Genomic DNA, 15,031 nt, shown 5'->3' on the forward strand with positions numbered 1-15,031 from the left:
ATTGTGAAACAAATATCTTAAACCTGTCAGCATTCCTATACCCTCATACACACATTTCTTGTGTTGTAGTGATAAGTTGTACAACAGGTTTTGGCTTTATCTCTCTCTTACACACACACACACACACAACAACAATGGCCAAAACAAAGAGACAGGACAATAAAATAGACAATGAGGTAAAATTGCTTCCCTTAGTTGTTTTAGCTGATCTCTTCAAGAACATTTCTTAATTGGCTAGTATTGCTGCTGTTATTAATTAGTTGATTGGAGCCCATTTTTCTTTTAAATTAAAATATATATGAATAAAAAATTTCACTGTTCCTCTGTTCTTGGGCGGCAGAATTAACTGACTGACTAGTTAAGCACCATCACGTGGCCCTTGGTTGCCTTTAGTGGCACCAACCATTACAAGCATTTAGGCCCATATTCCAGCCTAAGCAGAGTTTCCTTTCATCCACCAGTCCTGGACACTGCCTTCCTCCCTAAGAGTTTAGAAAGAAAGAAAAAGGAAAAAAAATCAAATGTGCAACCAACCACCTACCCACCCACACCAGACAAAATTCATAAATATTACAAATATAATTTTATCCTATGTTCAAACATGACCAAAATTAGGTTTTAAAACCCCCTAAAGATCACACACAATATGAACATTTTGTGTGTGAAAGGAACAGTTGGACACAGCTGTTAAACATATATAGTGTTAATTATATCTATAGAAGTCATTTAGAATTTTCTTCACCAAATGAGCCTGTTTATCAAATATTTCTCTTTATTCAATATACATAAAATCTATGTTATATTATTTATTATTTATATATATATATATACATATATATTATATATACATATTATATATATATAGTTAATACCTGCTCTGTAAGCAAATAACCATTATAGAATAAACAGTTGTATGTAATCCATATCAAAATTGATGGGAAGTTTTGGTTAGAGCCCAGAAGTTAATAGTATAAACACCAGCATTACCATCATCATTATTTTGGCAATTCTTAATTTGAAAGAATTGAGCAGCATAGTTAATTTTATTTAATATTTTATATTTTTTGCTTTGTTTATTATTTTATTTTAAAGAATGAAGCAGTCTCTTCAAAATCAATGGTAATAATCTTTTTTTTTGTTTTGTTTCCAATTTCATTGAAATTGAAATCTGAAAAGTGCATAAGGTTAGGAATAGTCTCATGAATCAGAATCAAGTCTTCTGAATGAGGTTCCTAAATGTCGAACAGGCTTTATCATTTTTTCTCTAGCTTCTCGACGGCCATCTTCTTTGTGATCAAAAATACAGTTGTGCTGCTCTGGCAGTCGATGTGCTGCACAGAAGACATAATCTGGAAAGAGAAATGGAATTTCAACGAAACATTTGTGGACAAACAAACACACACAACCAAAATGTAAAATCAGATCAACTAGTTTTGGCTAACATCTGTCTTTTTCTAGATTTGCATATAACCTCTTCACTGTTGAGAGAATATCTTGCTATGTATGGAAAATGTAAACTAGATCATATTACATTAACAAAGCTATGTAAAGCTGACCAAGTAAATTGAGATACCAGTACAGCATATTTGAGATTAAATTTTGTAAGGCTTTAACCTTTTGATACCAACATCCTGCATTAAATTGATCAAAATTTAAACCTACTAAAGTGTTCATTATTTTAAAAATTAAGTGAAATAAAAAATATTGTACTTCAACAGAAATATTCTTTTCTACTCTAGGCACAAGGCCTGAAAGTTTTGGGGAGGAGGCCAGTTGATTAGATCAACCCCAGTATGCAACTAGTACTTAATTTATCAACCCTGAAAGGATGAAAGGCAAAGTCGACCTCAGCGGAATTTGAACTCAGAATGTAAAGACAGACGAAATACCGCTAAGCATTTTGCCCAACGTGCTAACGTTTCTGCAAGCTCACCACCTTACTTCAACAGAAATATTGTAACAAAAGGGTTAAACGAAACTTGAAACTCACTGAACTGATTTTCCATTCTGGTTGCCAAGAATTTTATAATCTAACAGTATTTCCACAGCAAGGATAACTATGTGCTTATTAAACTTGGTTTTAACTGTTTAAAAATTTGATTTCATAAATGTATTAGGGTTCCAATTAATATAACACAGTAAAAACTAATTTGATCTAGGTATGTAAGGTATTTTGTTCTCTGCTTTGTTGCACACACTTGAATTAACGTAATTTTACTTTTATCTGCCAAGTAGTTAATAAAATACTCATTAAAATGAGATATCTATCCTCTTAGAAAAAGTAAAAGGTTTTTCTGTTGTCCTCAAAAGAAAAGATGAGAATATTGGCAATGATTTGTGATTCATACAACCCTATTAGTGTAAAATAAAGAGACATTTACTCCAGTGATCCAGGAAGATGTAAAAGTTTTTTCAAAATTTTAACTGATTTACAGAGAACCAAACTCAATGACAGCTGATAGCAAACGTGTGTGTGTGTGTGTGTGTGTGTGTGTGAGTGAGAGAGAGAGTGAGAGAGAGTGAGAGAGAGAGAGAGAGAGAGAGAGAGTGAGAGAGAGAGAGAGAGAGAGAGAGAGAGAAAGAGAGAGAAAGAGAGAGAGAGAGAGAGAGAGAGAGAAAGAAAGAGAGAGAGAGAGAAAGAAAGAGAGAGAGAGAGAAAGAGAGAGAGAGAGAGGGTTGAGGAGCTAGAGGGAGGATAGAGAAAGGAGGGGAAGAGGAGGGGGTAGAGGAGCTGGAGGGAGGATAGAGAAAGGAGGGGAAGAGGAGGGGGTAGAGGAGCTGGAGGGAGGATAGAGAGGAGGGGCAGTAGAGGAGCTAGAGGGAGGATAGAGATAGGAGGGGAAGGGGGTAGAGGAGCTCAAGGGAGGATAGAGATAGGAGGGGAAGGGGGAGAAGGAGCTAGAGGAGTTAGAGGGAGGATAGAGAGGGGAAGGAGAGAGAGAGAGCAGAGAAAGAGAGACTGGGTTACATATCTGAAGAAACTCCATTTGAATTTCTTTTTGCAATTTTTTGTTCTTTGTCAAGCCTTATTAAGTGTTAAGGTTGCAAATCTATCATGAGACAACCCTATGCACAATCAAGAGCAACCCAAGGAATGAGATATTTCAAAGAATATATAATCTGCAACAATACCACCTTCTATAATTTCTTGGGCAATAAGACCAATAAAATCTTTGGGTAAAGGCACCACTCTGTATCATTTACAGGAAAAAGCTTTAATTCATTGAAAAATGTAGCAAAGCTTAAAAAGAAAGCAAACATACAATAATAGAATAGATAGTTTGTAAGTTATTCTTTGGAAAATGTACTGAACACTGACACAATAAAAAGTATCAGAACTAGCCAAAACCTTTTTCAATAATAAAATGGAATCTGGATGGATGAAAATACTTCAAATACTTACCACAGCGGCACTGACCAATTTGACGTTGTGCTAATTCTAATTTGCATTTACATTGATAACATCTTTTCTTGTTCTTCTGTATTGGTTTGTCTTCCATTTCATCAATGGTTCTACAAATATTAAGTACATATTATTAGCCATATTTTGTGAGAGTACTGGTTCACCTACTTTTCAGTTGCCTTTTTCAAAGTTAACATTTTGACACCAGTTCTGCACTTCCCCTAAAAATCACAGAGAAGGCACAGAGAAACTAATTAAAATATTTACAGAGTAGCACGTTCTAACAGGAGCATGGAATCATTTAGCACACTATGAGAGCCAAAAGACTAGATGAATTAAAGAATTTAAGTAATCTAAATTAAATATATGAATAAAACAACTGAAAAATATCTGCTGATCTTCAAACTAGATTTTTTAAGACTGGATTAAATAGGTTTTCACAAAACTGACTGTACAGAAATATTATAGTTAAAGACATCATCTAGTCCAGTGATTCCCAAGGTGGGGCGTACGCCCCACTGGTGGGGCCTGAGAAAATTCAGGTGGGGCGCGGGGCATAGACGTGGGCTGTGAAAATATTTGTACATGACGAGCGGTCATCGCAGGCACAACCTTAGATTCCGTCTTTCCTTTGAAGCCTCCACATCGGAAACTCTCGCACCCCAGCGAGACAAAGAAGATCCCGCACTGAGCAATAAACTTACGCGCATCCCTATACATGTAGCATGAATCACTACTGGCAGTAAATGATGCATGAAATTTTCATCGACAGGAACTGCTGGCATTACTATTCAGATAAGCCAATCAATTGCCTCAATTAGTTTATACTGAAGAGTGCGCGCATCTAAGCTTTGTTATAACCGCCGGCAAAAAATAGTCTATAAATTGGGGTTAAACCACAGCTCTTTATTTCAACATAAACTATGCAGTGATTTTTTCAAGGCAGCAGCCAACTCAGCTCAGGTGACTCGTTGTTGCCGGTTGTTTCCACGAATCACTTTCTTTTCACACTGCAAAATTCATCGTCTCCATCGCTTTCTTGGATTTGTGTCATCTCCCGAGACTTTCAATACTGTACCTTTCAATTTTAATATCTTTTGTTAGCCCTATTGAAAATGAGCAAACCAAACATGGGAAAAGGTGGGGCGTAAAAACTTTTGCTATGAAAAAGTGGGGCGCCGGGAAAAAAGGTTGGGAAACACTGATCTAGTCAGTCAAGTAACTCTAGGAATTATAAAGATTATTTCTCGCCTTTAACAGGTTGTTAAATCAGGAGAAATACAAATTAAATGAAATCCTTACAGAGCAGGAAATGTTATTCCTGAAATAGGAAAACTATTTTAATGTTCTTGGAGTTGCAGAAATGACGCAAACTAGCTTTGGATCAATGATGAATAATAGTTGCTAGAGAAGCATTATTATAATACAAGCAAGAGATATGATCAATATAAATCAGAATTGAAGAGTATTCCCTAACTTTCAATACTTTCAAAATTATATACAGAATTAAGAAAAATATGCAAAAATAATCAAGTTACACAAGTTGGCCTCAGGGACAATGTGTAAACTAAAATAGATGAGCTTATGGAGGTATGAAAGTAAGACAGGTGTAACAAATATGGTTTCATATTATGGGTTTGATACAGTCTGCAAGATTTTAGTTGGGGTAGCAACATTCGCCTTAATATTTGCCAATGGCACACAAAAGGAAAAGCTTGCCCAGGATAAATTACATGATATGGGAGTTCCATCTACTACAAACTATGTGTGCTTTTATGCACCAAGCACCTATATGAGAGGATTTCTCAAGGCTGATAATGAAGTATTTGGTGTTCTAATAAGACATCCACATTTAGTTGGATATAAAGATTACAGAAAATATGTTTTCATGACAGCTAAAAGTGATTAGGCCTGGGAAAGATATGCCTGACATCTCAGATTACTATTTCAAACATGGCTCAGCGAATCTAATGGGACTGAAGACAATTCTTGAAAATCAGGCTTGTTTTTTGCTAAGATGTCCAAAAAATATTGACAAAACAATTAGATCGGACAAATTAGTAGAAGAGCTCTTTAAAACTCTGATACACAGTATTTCAATTTCTCATGAACTGACCATAGTTATAACTGAAGCAAGAGAAGCATACAAAGAATTGTGTTGAGGGCCACATCAAGAGTGATATAGCACAGCTGATTGCATTATTTTCTTCTTGTAAGCCCAGTTATTCCATGATGATATATCTCTATAATACTTCCATCACACTCAGAACAAGAATCCCAAAACATTTGACCATCATACAGTATTAAAAACAAGAGTTGCAATGACTAATGCACATTGATATAAGAATCCAGAAAGGTTTGATGTAGTCTTTGTTTCTGACACATTGGTTTATTAAATGTTTATCACTGTGAAGTAGAAATTAAATGCAGGCCTTCAATCTACACTGATTAAAAACACAAGATAGATTTTGCTTTATTAATTTTTGAATAATAGTCATACAAGTTGTAGGATCTCTTAGTAAAATGGTTATTAATCAGGAAGATGCATGCATGTCTTATACCCATTTAACCAATGTCTACAGTGATATTCTACAAAATAAAGAGACCTGAACAAATCTGTATAAGGAAGAAATTAATAACCTTTAAGCTCACCACAACCTCATTAAATAAACTTTGAGGAAAATACTGGAATAAATTACAGTTTAGAAATCGGTATCAAACCAAACAATGCATGGCTTATTTTAAACAGAGATAAAAGCAAAGATTACCTTTATTGCAGGGCATGTCACAAAGATCAGTACAATACAAAAACAATGTTTGGCCTGGACTTTGGATATAGCAAATGGATAAACTCTGAAAAAAGTACTCTCACCATGCAGAAACACTATGAAACACCTTGCAGCAAGAAACAAGGTTATAAACCATAAGTTAGCAGTAGTAGTAAAAAAAAAAAATGCTATTCATCTTACCACTTGTCTCTGATCATAAATTGAAGCTTGTACCTAAGTGATATTTTAAACATTTAACACACTCAATGGAACTTCTCAACAAAGCACAGTCTATGCAATTCACCATTCAGGTCATGCAAGCACGCATCAGCTAACACATTAAGAGTTTTAAGGTGTGATAAATAAACTGGACTATAGTTCAGAAATATTCTCTCTCTCTTTCTCACCTGCACACACGTACACACACAATATTGCAGAAACAGGCTAGATCATTAACATTTATCCTCCTTTTCATGGGTTCACAAATGTGTTTCAGTATTGTAAACCAAAGTTCACTTCCATGCTTCAAATACACACACACATACACATGGGAAATTCTTAAACAAGGTACTACTTGCTCAGTCATTATGCAAAGGAATGTAAAATTGATAGACTATGTGACCACGCATGGTAGTTTTCTCAATCTTCTGACCACCAGTAATATATTTGGCAAAACCCATTCAAACCAAAAGAAACTTGGAACACTTACAGTTACAATTAGATACAACTTTACCCTAAAGTAGGGTCAGATATGTTAGTGATGTGAAAAATTAAGACTATCGCCATGAAGATTCTGATAAAGAAAATATTTTCTTGAAATTTTTACAGTTGCTGTGGGGGATCTAAAGCTACAAATTTTAAAAGGAACCAGTTAAAATAATTGCTAAATGATATTACCTCTTTACACCTTTCTGTTCTTCTTGACTCTTTTCAGGTGTTGACTGTTGTTGCTGCTGACATGATGTTGGTACAGGCTGGTTACTAAGGTTTCCAGGTGAGCACTGAGTACTTTCCTCCCGGCATGATGTCGAAGCTGTGCTTGAAACTGGAACAGCTGATTCATTTAGTATGTCTTTTCCCAAAGAGTTCTTATCCCTGAGTGTCGAGTGACTTTCGTCACTCATTACCATTATAGCACTCTTATTGCAAATGTCACTGTTATTCAATGATGTCTCTGACAAGGGTGTCCCATTGTTAGCACATTTAGTTACAGAATTAGAGAAGATTTTACCTGGCCTTTGCTGTGCCATAGGCTCTGGAAAAATTACACTGGTTTCACCAGTCCCACTGCTTGAAGCAGCATTTGAATGTGACACATCTAACCTATCATCACAAGTAGTGTCTACAACTTGGTTACTGTTAAAGCTAGAATCAGATCCAGTACCGATATGAGATACAGCTACTCCTCGTCGGTCCTGTAGTTGAGAATTTTCTAATGTGGCTAAGTGAAAAAGAAAAACAAAAAATTCTTAGAAAATAGAAATTAAATAAGATCAAGACCTGCACTGCAAAGAAAAATAATCAAAATCAGAACCCAAAATAAATTTCATCAGAAAGAAAGTTTATATCAAACTAACATATGACATTTTATATTGCAATTAGTTGGTGGCCAACAGTTATTTTCTAAGAGATAATCACCATTTCATTGCAATCATGAAAAGGGGCTGTTCGTACCACAAAGGTAAAACAAGCACCACAGTATTTTTATTCAGAAGCTGTTCTTTTTAGTTTTCTTACCAACATTTACATCTTTCACTGATCTACACTGGAAAATGACTGATACATATGATTGGCTTCCACAGAATTTTGCCTACAAAATTCTACACAAATCGGTTAAACCTGATGCCAAGGTTAGGAAAGCAGGCACTTGTCCAAGAAGCCATGTGGTTGGATCAAACCCAACGGTTGTAAAGTGAACTTCTTAACTTCATGACCTAAATTTCACTTACAGCTGAACATCCTTAGACTTTTACTCCTCAGCTCGTTCTCCTTTGGGATGGAATATACTGTTAACATCTTTTATCTAAAACTACTAATAACACTATTTTCTTCAACTGAAAAGCAAACAAAAGTAAAAAAAAAAATTTTTTTTTTTTAGAGAATGAATTAACTTTCTACAGTTTATCTGAGGTCTGTTGAGCTCTTTTCACAAGAGGATACCCAATGATAACTTCTTTGATTCTGGACTGCTTTAAAATTAGCTATTCAATAAATCAATGAATCATTACATTTGCTTCAACAGAATGACTTTGCAACCATACTGCACCAGTCTAGAGCTGATGCTGTGTTACCATTCCTGCCCCCTGCCCCCCAATTAATATCTGGGCTACAACTAATCCACACATGCAATAATCACAAGAGATTTTTGTTCGGCAATTAACAGACAGTATAACAAAATATACATGATAACGATAAATCTACAAAATACCAATGCACCTTGAAAATAAAGGAAAATTATAACTTACCCATTAAAGAAATATGTTGCTAATTACCCGTGGAGATTAATCTTTAATGACAATTTCTCAAAATAAAATTAGCTAATTGAACTTTTGAATATGGTTTTTAGCCTTTCATAATATTTTAATTTAGTATTTTCTAATTATAACAAGTTTTAAAAAAAAAAAAAAAAGGTGTGGCTGTGTGGTAAGAAGCTCGCTTCCCAACCACATGGTCTCAGGTTCAGTCCCACTGCGTGGCATCTTTGTGAGTGGATTTGGTAGGTGGAAACTGAAAGAAGCCTGTCATGTGTGTGCGTGTGTGTCCCCATCAACACTTGACAACCAGTGTTAGTGTGTTTGTAACAGTTTGGCAAAAGAGACCGATCGAATAAGTATCACTTAAAAAAGTACTGCAGTCAATGCATTTAACTAAAACTTCAAGGCGGTGCCCTCGCATGGCCATAGTCTAGTGACTGAAACAAGTAAAAGATAAACTTAGAAAATTCAAATATTTGTATAGAAGTGCATCTATGTATACAAAAATACTTCAGTAATATTATAATATTTTATGATCTATGAATTTTTTTTTGTGCTTTGCTAGTATTATTGGATCAAAAATTAGCTAAAGTTAACATTTTATAAACTTTTGGTTACAAGATTTTTGTTGAAATAGACTTATAATGAAGACATCGTGAAAAGTTTAGTAAAATAATTTATAGGTGTAGGTATGGCTGTGTGGTTAAGAAATTTGCTTCCCAGTCGTATGGTTTCAGGTTCATTTCCATTGGGCGGCATTTACTTCTGGGTCGACCAAAACCTTATGAGTAGATTTGGCAGATGGGAACTGAAAGAAAGCCTGTTACATATATACATGCGTGTGCCTTGATATCTTGCAATAATTAGAAATGACTGACACTGCTTGTATAGTGATTCATTTAGTCTTCTTCCATGGAAGCATGTCTAGCTTTGGAAAAATATTGCTTGGCTTGAAAACAATTGAAGGTTGATGACAGGAAGGGAATCCAGCCATAGAAAATGAGCCTTAATGAACTGTATCGAAGTTATCAAGCACAGTAAAGTGGACATCAAAATTAAGATCATGAAATTTTGATGGAAGACTTTCCCCAAGATCACTTTCAAACAAAATCAAGGCATGAAAGTAAACAAAAAGTTTGCTTTAGAAGCGTCGAGATGTACTGAAAGATACATCTCAACAATCAAGGCAGTTTCAGGTGAGATGGTATCAAAAGAATCAGAAATAATGTCAAAGTTAAAATTGAAATAACTTTTAACAGATACATAATTAGAACAAAAATTCAATATGATTTGTGAAAAACAATGAAATTTAATTTACTCAGAAATGCTATTCACATACAAAGCAGTTAAGTTTGGGCTAAAATATTTAATACAGTGAGCATTGCCAATCTAATTTAGAAACATTTATGCAGTGAGGAAGGGGGAAAATTAAATTCAATGACTAATATTTTACCAATTCTGCTTAGTATAGAACATTTCATTGGATTTACTGAAGTGTAAGAATCAATACTGTACACAAGTAGATGTGAAAGATTAACATTTAAAAAAAAATGTTGGGGTAAATTATTCAGGTGTAATTCCAGTGATGACCATCCAACGTTTTTTTTTTTTTTTTTACCCAGATACAATGAATCTATAAATCATATCCAATGCATATCTTTCTAGCTGAAGGGGGATTTTGGCTGCTCTTTCTGGTAGGTCAACTGATTAGGTAGAGGCATGGTAGATCTTTTTGTGATGTATTTAAGAAGTTCAATTATCTCAGTTCACTTAAGTCACAAAGATGAAACAGATCTTCAGTGAATGTTCTCATTGGTCAATCTCATCTCCAAAGTAGTATAGTGGTTTATCTCTCATCTGCCTCTCATACCAAGAAAGTAGGAATAAGTACCAACCTATAAAAGCATTTTGGAAATTTGGATTATTATTTTTAAGTCAAAAGCATATTGATCTGCCACTAAAATGTCAATATTTCTCAAGAACTATACCACCACAAAACACAATCCAGACTTAATAATTCACCAAACTACTAAAACAGGCACCAGAGAAGGGTTATGATATACTATATGTCCAATAGCATTGAAGTTACCCAATACTTAAATACAGAAATCACTAAAACTCATGTTCATACAAACAAATATTAATCTGGGAGAAATCTGCAATAATTAAAAACTTACCATCTGAGATTTTGTGTGATGAAGAGGATGGAGAAGTGTTTTTTACTTGGTCAGTCTCTTTGGACATGACTGAATTAGCTGACTGTAAGGCTCTGCTTCTGTTTTTTTCTAAGTGCTCTGAAGAAGAAATACATAAATTAGTACCAACACACACACATTATCTAATATAAATAAAATATATATATATGCATATAAACATACATATATGTACATAATTACATTATATATATATATATATATAGGTACAGGACATCACAAAACGTAAACAACATGAAATATGAAGACAAACTTGGGTATGTGAACAGTGATTCATTTGGTTTGTTATATGTCTCCACTGTCCTGTTTTTGTTACCAACTTTGACCCTCTGCAAATCCCAAATTTTATTTTGGTTCACGGGAGCAACTGCCTTTCGAAGCCTTGTTTTTTGTGTTACTTGTCTCGTTTTCCATTTGTTTCTCTCGTTCGTATACCCAAGTTTGCTGTTGTATTTCATGTTTATGTTTTGTGATGTCCTGTACCCATATATATATATATATATATATATATATATATATATATATATATATATATATATATATGCATATACATATATGTATGTATATATGCATATACAGATGTATATATGCATATACATATATATATGTATATATGCATATACATATATATATATGTGTACTTTTATGTATGTGTATATGCATATATATACATATATAAGTATGTACATATATGTATGTATATATGTACATGTATGTATGTATATTTTTTCTATATTATTATATGATGCAACGCAATGCATCCATTTCCAAGTAAATTTATCTTTACATACATATATATATATATATATATATATATATATATATATATACGGTACAAAAGCATATGCTTAGGATTCAAATGCATACAAAAAGATTCATGTCATCAGTTTAACATCCTATCACATGGATGTCTTTCCTGTCACAGATCGTCAACCATTTCTAAGTAATATTTCCCATGGCCAGATATGTTCTCCAGGAGATTGAAATCATAGAGCACTGCATGTATGAAGGGGACACTCATTTAAAAACTATCACATGATATCAAGACAACACTAACACACATATGTATCCTTTGGCATTGTCTCTACAGCATCCAGCTGTAGAAATCACAGAAAAGGAGACATTGAAGCCCAATGCAGTTCTCAAACTCATCAGATCCTGTTGAACCTTCCAACCCCTGCCAGCATGAATGACAGTTGATAATATATGATCCAGCCTATACCAACATAAAAAGCAGAAGCAAAATTTTATATATATACTAGACTACCTGTGACCTGTTGGGTCACCAGGAAAGTGAGTTTCTCAGCAATGGAGTTTTGTTTCATAGGTTTTTTCGCATTGAATTGATGTATAAATGGTTCCTTCCCCAAGAAAAGGAAAGATTCGGCTGCTATTTCTTGCATGCCCTGCTAACACGTAACAGCTATTTTGGGTCCTTTATTGCAAATAGCTGTTATATGTAGCAGGGTGTGCTAGAAATAGCAGACAAATCTTTGGAAGTGAGATACGTTGAATGCATTCAAAAGAAACCTATAGAAAAAACTATTTCACACCAAGGTTACAAACGGGTCTTTTACAAAATATATACTGTATTTTTGAAGTCATTTTCACTTAAAAATATTTGCCCATCATAAAGTGTCTAATGGGAAGGTTAGAGTTTCTTCCCTTTCAGGATTAAGTCATTTTCAGAGTATTTTCCCATTATGCACCGTTTTGGGTATTTATACCCCAAAACCCCGAATATCTCAATAGGCATTGGTCCGATTTATGCTAAACTTGTTTTATTCTGTTTATATTCACATTTCAGGGGCACTTTACTCTCAGAGTATTTTTCCCATTATGCATCAGTTTAGCTGTGTAACAATGCAAGCAAGCAAGGTTGAACTTCATTTTTAATCTATTATAGATATACGAATTTCATTATGCTCAAATAATGCTTTATTCTGAAGCATATTTATATTGAGTTCTAACACCAAGTTATTAGAATCGCTATGCGAAAGCCAAATTTTTATATACCTCAATAAAATGTAAAAGAAGCAGAAGCAGCCTGAGTATTACCTTAAAATAAGAGACAATAAAAGATATACATACACTAACTGATACATACATATCTAATAGGGAACCTATGCACACAAAGAAACACAGCCAAAGCATGTGAAAACAGACATAATACAAGTACACATTCCAAGACACACACAAAATGAATGTGCATAATACCATCATCATCGTTTAACATCTGCTTTCCATGCTGGCATGGGTTGGCCGATATGACTGAGGACTGGTGAGCCAGGAGGCTGCACTAGGATCCAATCTGACCTGACAAGGTTTCTACAGCTGATGCCCTTCCTTATGCCAACCACTCTAAGTATAGTGGGTGCCTTTTACGTGCCACTTGCATGAGGGGCAGTCAGATAGTACTGGCATCGACCACGCCTGAATGGTTCTTTTTATGTGCCACTGTCACGGGAGCTAGTTAGGCAACACTGACCTCGATCACATCCATATGGTGCATTTTACATGCTACCGGCACGGGAGCCAGTCCAGTGAGACTGGTATCAGCTATGACAAAGATTTCATTCAACTCAAAAGGTCTTTTCAATCACAGTATATTGCCCAATGATTGAAGGGTACTCTTAAATGGGCCAGTTATGCGACACTGGCATAATCCACAATTATGGTCTCACTTGGCTTGCCGGGTCTTCTCAAACACAGCATATCTCCAAAGGTCTTGGTTGCTTGTCATTGCCTTCTTGAGGCCCAATATTCAAAGGTCATGTTTCATCACATCATCCCAGGTCCTTCTGAGTCTACCTCTTCCACAGGTTCCTACCACTGTTAGGGTGTGACACTTTTTCGAACAGCTGTTCTCATCCATAGGAAATACATGACCATACCAGCGCAGTCATCTCTCTTGCAAACCACATCTGATGCTTCTTATGTCCAACTTTTCTCTCAGGGCGCTTACATTGTTGTGTATGCACACTGACATTACACATCCACCGGAGCATACTAGCTTCATTTCTTCCAAGCTTATGCATATCCTCAGCAGTCACAGCCCATATTTCACTGCTGTGTAGCATGGGTGTTGGCACACATGCATCATACAGTCTACATTTCACTCTGAGTGAGAACCCTTTTGTTACCAGTAGAGGTAGGAGCTCTCAGAACCTTGCCCGGGATATTCTTATTCTAGCAGCTACTCTCAGAACATCCACCCCTGCTACTGACTTGGTCACCTAGATAATGGAAGCTATCAACTACTTTTAGCTTCCCCCACCTTGACATGTGACGGAGGCTGTTTTCTGCACATTTTCAGTGTTTATTGCTCCTGTACATTTGCCACACACAAAAACTAACTTCCCAGTCAGCCTTCCTTTGATATTGCTGCACCTCTTATGTGTCCATAGGTTACACTGGATACTTCTTATAGAGTTTCTACCTACACTTTTTCTACAGATTGAGAAGGGCCATCTACTTGAAGGGATTTGTGATTTGTCTGCCTTCCTACTTACTAAGACTTTGGTTTTTGCTAGATTCTAAGGCCCTTCAATTCTAGACCTTGTTTCCACACCTGAAACATCTAGTTCTGATAGTGACTCAGCTATTAGAGGAATGTCATCCTGTCTTGAATTCCTGTTATTGCCTGGAGGACTATAATGAATAAGAGGGGGCTGAGGATAGATCCTTAGTGGACCCCTACTTCTACATGGAATTCTTCACTATACTTGTACAGCTCTCACTAACCACTCATCTATCCTTAATTTCAGCATTGACCACCAGATAAGGGATTGGGGGACCTTGTCAAAGGCTTTCTCCATGTCAACAAGAGTCAAGTACAGAGGTGTATCTTTGGCTAGGAATTTTTCCTGCAGCTTTCTTACCAGAAATATAGCATCAAAGGTGCTTCTACCTGGCACAAATACAAACTGCATCTCGTCTAAACTAACTCTCTCTAATCAGTTAGGCTATGACCCTCTCCATGACTTTCATCACCTTATCCAACAACTTGATACCTCTGTAATTATTCATATTTAATGCATCACCTTTACCTTTGTAGCAGTTGACTATGGTGCTGCTACACCAGTCATCGTATCACATGATTGACTATAAGTTATCAGTCAGCAATTGAAGAATCTTAGTGATATGTAACAACTACATATACATGTTATATGT

General features: G+C 35.4%; 1 protein-coding gene across 4 annotated transcripts in view; it reads right to left on the reverse strand.

Annotated features, from left to right (window-relative positions):
* Nucleotides 1-1,041: 1,041 nt before the first annotated feature.
* The window catches only part of LOC106880241 (uncharacterized), a 57,993-nt gene continuing 44,003 nt past the window's right edge, over nucleotides 1,042-15,031 (reverse strand). For all 4 annotated transcript variants that reach the window (XM_052971703.2, XM_052971701.2, XM_052971704.2 and 1 more), the window contains 4 exons: nucleotides 10,823-10,939; nucleotides 7,069-7,612; nucleotides 3,404-3,513; nucleotides 1,042-1,349 (listed from right to left, as the gene is read on the reverse strand). In XM_052971703.2, coding sequence (XP_052827663.1) covers nucleotides 1,198-1,349; nucleotides 3,404-3,513; nucleotides 7,069-7,612; nucleotides 10,823-10,939 — 923 coding nt within the window. In that variant the 3' untranslated portion in view covers nucleotides 1,042-1,197. The remainder of the gene's footprint in view (nucleotides 1,350-3,403; nucleotides 3,514-7,068; nucleotides 7,613-10,822; nucleotides 10,940-15,031) is intronic.

The sequence above is a fragment of the Octopus bimaculoides genome, chromosome 11 (assembly GCF_046866305.1).
Source record: "Octopus bimaculoides isolate indiv1 chromosome 11, ASM4686630v1, whole genome shotgun sequence".
Lineage (NCBI taxonomy): Eukaryota > Metazoa > Mollusca > Cephalopoda > Octopoda > Octopodidae > Octopus > Octopus bimaculoides.